This window comes from Microtus ochrogaster, linkage group LG5 (assembly GCF_000317375.1).
Source record: "Microtus ochrogaster isolate Prairie Vole_2 linkage group LG5, MicOch1.0, whole genome shotgun sequence".
Taxonomy (NCBI): domain Eukaryota; kingdom Metazoa; phylum Chordata; class Mammalia; order Rodentia; family Cricetidae; genus Microtus; species Microtus ochrogaster.
The window spans coordinates 5,275,353-5,281,352 of record NC_022031.1 but is presented as its reverse complement, the minus strand read 5'-3'; the positions used below and the strand labels follow the sequence as shown (position 1 = coordinate 5,281,352).

At 32.9% G+C, this 6,000-nt stretch overlaps 1 protein-coding gene across 8 annotated transcripts in view; it reads right to left on the bottom strand.

Moving 5' to 3' along the window:
• The window catches only part of Ralyl (RALY RNA binding protein like), a 781,615-nt gene that overhangs the window by 170,585 nt on the left and 605,030 nt on the right, over positions 1–6,000 (bottom strand). For all 8 annotated transcript variants that reach the window (XM_005361821.2, XM_005361822.2, XM_026786636.1 and 5 more), the window contains one exon: positions 3,011–3,086. In XM_005361821.2, coding sequence (XP_005361878.1) covers positions 3,011–3,086 — 76 coding nt within the window. The remainder of the gene's footprint in view (positions 1–3,010; positions 3,087–6,000) is intronic.

Here is a 6,000-nt window from a genome sequence, read left to right as displayed (position 1 = left end):
AAATTTAAAAAAATAAAAAAAGAGAAAAAAATTATATATAGTACAGCATACTTAAGCCAAACATTTACAACTCAGTACAATTGGGCAGTAAAAAGAAATAACATTTAGAAAGACACCAGTGTCTTTTTATGAGCTTTCATCTCCATAAAGTAATCAAAACTATCGTAGAATAGAGAAAATATGAAAACTAACATCATTATACAGATACTAGTAACCGTGTGATGAGAGAAAAAAGGAAAAAAAACCTTGCCATATTGCATTGTTAATAACTTTTTCCATGACTTTCAGGATTCTGTACTCACAACAACTAATTATGTGAGCATTTAAAAAGAAACTAACCAGAAAATGATGTGTATTGCTTAACTTTGCCTCAAACAAGGTACAAAATGTACCATGTTTGCGTAACATATTCATTCCTGCCTTTTCCTATCAATGAAAATTATTAATATCCAATCATCAGTACTTACTTTTGTTGCTTCTTATTTTGTATAAAATATTTTATTTAGGTAGCATATCATTATTTACTTATTTTCAGATTGTCCATTTAGACATCCAAAATAAAAAGATAAATAAATTACATTTCTTTATCACAATCGCTTGAAAATCTCTTGGGCCCCTCAATGTAAATAGGCCCCTTCAAGTGATGTTTATAATCTTTAAGTTTGGGAAATGAGACTGTGTCATCACAGAGTTCAGATAATATTTGTTTAGACAATAAAGATAAGAGAATAGCATGGGGCCTCCTCATGAAAACTGTTTTATCCTCCCTTATCAGAGCATAGCCCATCTAAAAACATATTGCTTAATTTTCTGTTAACCAAGTGATATCATTGAAACAGGAAGCCTTTCTCAACACTTGTTTTAGCTCTGTTGCGGTCGAATTATGAAATATGTCTTGGAGAATACCAATAAATTGTATGATACAGATCTCAATAGCCTGGAACAACTTGCTAAATCTAATTGAAGTGAATTTTAGAGAGACAGATGCAAAGTCAGCATTTAAAAAAGAAAAGTGTAAAGTACATGAAGTGGCACATAGGGCTTTACTGTAGAGCAGTTTTTCTTTTTGTTTTGTTTTTCAATAGTGGTTGTTAAAAAATAAAAAGCTACACAAAACTTAAAAGCTCTGTGAAGCTACTATTATGTTCTTTCTTAGATCAACCACACTTTACACTTGTTAATAATACATATTATTATCATTAACACTTAAGCCCTGCATATAATCTACTTTGAGAAGAGAAATAGCAACAGGAGAAAAAAATACAGTGAATAATTATAACCATCAGCCTCAGGAGAGTGTCGTGGTCTGACTGAACATGGCCTCACAGATCTGGGAGAGGCACTATTTGGAAGGATTAGGACATGTGGCCTTGGTGGAGGAGGTGTGATCTTGGAGGGAATGTGTCATTGAAGGTATGTTTGGTGGTTTCAAATGCCAAGCCAGCCTCAGTCTCTCTCTTCCTTCTTGCTGCCTGTTGATCCAGATGTAGAACTCTCAGCTCATTGTCCAACACCATGTCTGTCTGTGTGCAATCATATTTCCTATATAATGATAATGGACTGAAACTCTGAACCTGTAAACCAGCTCCCAATTAAATGTTTTCCTTTATAAGAGTTGACATAGTCGTGGTGCCTCTTCACAGCAATAAAAATCTTAGCTAAGGCAGGCAACAAAGTAATTGTATTATCTAGGTAAGAAAATTATATTTGTCATTCTGAGAAAATAGGCATGAGATGATGTAGACAGTGTAACAAAATAAGATGGACCAATTTATAGTTGGGGGAATACTGGAGTATAATGCCTACTGACATGTGCTTGGCTACTGGTATCGTGTTTCTAATAGGCTGATTTGATAAAAAAAAAATAATAATGTAACTCCAAGTTCTTGATCTACTGAAGAGGACTGAAATAAAAACACATCAAGTAGTATTCAGACACCCACAGTGAGGTATGTGAGATGGTCAGCAGCACAGATTGTTTATTGTTTTGGCAGCAAAACTCATATTCTCTGGAAGATCGGCAAGCATTCTTAACTGTGAAAGAATCTGTCGAGGTTAGTGAAATGAATATTGCTGTAGTTGGAATATGAACAACCATTTAAATTTCATGTATTAAAGCCTTTGTTACTAGCTGGTGGATCTTGTAAAAAGCAGTTGGATGTTGACTTCATAAATGCATTAATCTATTGAATTCATAGAGAGCAGACTATTAGAATGTGGGGTCTAGTTAAAGGAAATAAATCCCTCGATGTATGCCTCAGGATGCTGTACTTTGGTTCCTTTTTTGTTGCCTGTCTCCTGTATGTCACAAAGTTGGCAGCTTTGTTCTTCCCTGCCATTTCTCAAAAGCAAATGTTCTCATGATGAACAGTACAGCCGTCTGTGTAGTGAAACATTCAAAAATCATGAGCATCTTCTTTTAAACTGTTTCTTGTAAATATTTTTGTGTAATCACAGATCATGATTGGCAAGTATATTACTATAAATGACAATATTAAGTTCCTGTATACTGAAATTATTTGTCATTCATGTTGGTTTAATAAAACTCTGCTTGACCAGTAGCCAGGCAAGTATGGATAGGGTAAGCAGACTAGGAGAATTCTGAGAAGAGGAGAGGCATAGCAGGCAGTCACCAGGCAGACACTGAGAAAGCAAAGGTACGAAGCCACATGGCTATATAGACAAGAATTACAGGTTAATTTAATTTGTCAGAAGTAGTTTAGAATAATCTTGAGCTAATAGGCCAAACAGATTATAATTAATATAAGCCTCTGTGTGTTTCTTTGTGACTGAATGGCTGTGGGACTACCAGACAGGACAGAAACTTCCATTTACATTAATACTTAAGCATCTGCTATGACTCCTGGTGTGTGTGTATGTGTGTGTGTTTAATTAATAGAATTTAATAATAAAGATTGTTGTTTTAAATTAGTTAATTATTTACACATCATATTTTCTGATAATGTGTCAAAAATTTCATATATGTAGTGGGATGGTATTTCTTACTTACCTATAAAGAGCAGACAGCGGCCTCTTGTTTCCAGGCTTTGGTCTATAAGGTTTGGGTTCCCCTGCCATGTTAATATCTGAAAATAAAAAAAAAATAGCATTTTTTTTAAATAACACTGATGGAAACATTATACCTTAGAGCCTTTATTTTTTTCTATTTACTTATGCAAATTCTTTTACAATTCTAATTTATTAAATAATTTATACTGTGTGTCTATGTGTGACATTTTATATAAGGTGCTTGTACTTGTTAGTGTACCTGTAAGAACACATGCAAGAATGGAGCTGTGAACATACATGGAAACTGTGGGTCCACATCTGTTATTTTCTTGATTTCAACTTTACTTTTTTGAGTCAGGGACTCTTACTGAACATAAAGTTCATCAAGCAGGTAATGTTTTCTGGCTAATTAGCTTCATTGAACCCTTCACAACAAAGCTGGAATTATGGGAACAATCCTATATCCTCAGGCCTTTCATGTGGGTTTTCAGGAATTAAACTCAGATTTTCATGTTTGGCAGATAGTTTACCAGTTAAGAAATTTCTTCATTCCTTCTTATACAAATCTTATGTGCTATTCTCTCTAAAATGTATGAAATATCTTCTTTACATGAAATAGTGTAGGAATTGTCACATACAAAAAACAATTAAACCCCTGATTGTCTGGATTTTATACCCTACTAGGGAAATGGAGATACTAAGAAGAAATTTAAGCATAAAAAATATATAACCAATTTGAATTTGATGTTTTATGAAATAAGTGTTAAACAATGAGAGAAGAATCAAGATGTGTAATAAAAACAAATATGATGATACCATTTCTGACTTTTAAATTATTTGAGAAATATCTACAGTCATAAATATGTATATGGGTTATAGCTTTTATCCTTAAATGAGGTATTAATTTTCATCATCATGTTATCACAATGCTTATCATATTTACTGAGGAAGACAAAAAAAGATAACATTTATTTTGCAGCATAAATTGAATGATACATATTTCCAAGTTGGTCACATCTTAACATCAGTAACTGAAAATGCAACGAAGTGTCTAAGATTGACAAGAGGCCAGAAAATGTGATAGTTCTTGCATATAATTGCTAATCTTGTGCTTAGAAAAAATATTAAGGTTTGAAGAAATTAGAAAATTGGACTTTAAAGAGAATCCTCTTTAGCTAGGGATGTCCTCAAATTCATGGTATTCCTCAGTCAAGTTCAAGTGTTTGCTATAATTTGTCAACATAATAAGTCTATTTTAATCAATGGTATTATAATAATTAGGTACTTAAAAGACTAATTATAGAGCTGAATTCCTACTTTCCATTATTAAAAAAAATAATATTTAAATACAAAAGGTAAATATGTAAAATTTAAGTGGTAAAAAAATGAGAATTCATTTATGAGCTCAAAATATGGAATGACATCTTAAATAGAAAGAAAATAACACTGTTATTAAAATATAACATTTATGAATTACATTAAATTAAATTAGTATTTTTTTCTTATCAATAGCCACATAAAGACCACACAAAGAGCAAAAAGCTATTGACAAAGAATTTGTTTCTTGAGTATATGAATATGTCATCTTTGTCACAGGAATATGAGTCAAAACATCAAAAATAAATTTGACAAAAACAACTAGTAACTTAACTTTATAGAGAAAGAATGTGATAAATAAAAAAATAAGAGTTTCTTATTTTCACCAGTAATTGGAGATAATTTAATATGAGTCACTGAGTTCACAATTTACAGGCCGATAACATCAGGAATTGACCAAGTTTCTGAGCAAGTGCAATGCATATACAATTTAAGTATTGGCATAAATTAGTGAAGCTACTTTAAAGATAATTTTGCTGTTTTAAATAACAATAATGCTTGAAACTGAGCCAACAGTTATGGAAGCAGAGGCTGAGATCCACAGCCAGGTACTGAGACATGCTACTGGGAGTCCTGTTCACGAGAGTGAGAACCTACATGGGACAGATCCCTTTGCATGTGGGTGACACTTGCATACAATGGTCTGTTTTGGGACTCTTAGTAGTGGGATGATGACTTGCCCCTGATTCTGTGAGGGCTTTGGGGAAAATACTTTCCATGCTGGGATGCCTTTCCCAGTCTCTATGCTGGGATAGGAGGTTGGTCCTGCCTCAACTTGATATGCTATGATTTGTTAACTCCCGTGGAAGGCATGCTCCTTTCTGAAGGGAGACAGAAGAAGAGTATATGGAGGGGAGGGGATACATGGGAGGTGTGTGAATGGTACAGGAGGAGATGAAGAAGAGAAAATAAAATGTAAAATAAATGAAAAAAAATAAAAATAGGTAGATAAACAGATAGCCAGACAAACAGATAAATAAAAAATAAAATTGCATCATGTGTGATGACTGTGCTCCTAAAGAAATAATTGCATATGTATAATATATGATTTGGGAAATAAATGTTCATTATTTATTACTTACAGATAATAGGACAACTACTTTGTGCAAGTTTAGAAAAGACAGTTTACAATGGAAAACTAAAGAGGAGTGGAGAAAGATTTATAGCTACAGGTGACAATGTAGACCTATTCATGAGCCCTGGAATCACAGCACTGAACAAAATTTATGTCACTGAAAAACCCTGAAAATATATATTTTATTTAAATTAATATGCAAATTGAAGGAATGCTTAGGAATAAATTGTAATAGGAATAATGGAAAGAAAATAAGAGGTAAACAGTTTACCGGATGGTAACCTCTAAAAGGGTAGGTTTCGGAGGACATGAGGAATTTTGAAATCAAATCATAGAGCACTGAATGAGAAAATATGGATTAAAATCTCAGTGTTACACATATTACAAATATTTTATGTGTTTTATGGTGGGTAGTGAATCACTAAGAAGTTGAGAATAACAATGACAATATATGTGTTATTTCACACCTGGTTTAATATCATCAGGGTTTAGAAAGCAAATGGATTGAAGTGAGGTTGGGAGCTAATGTACAGTTTGTG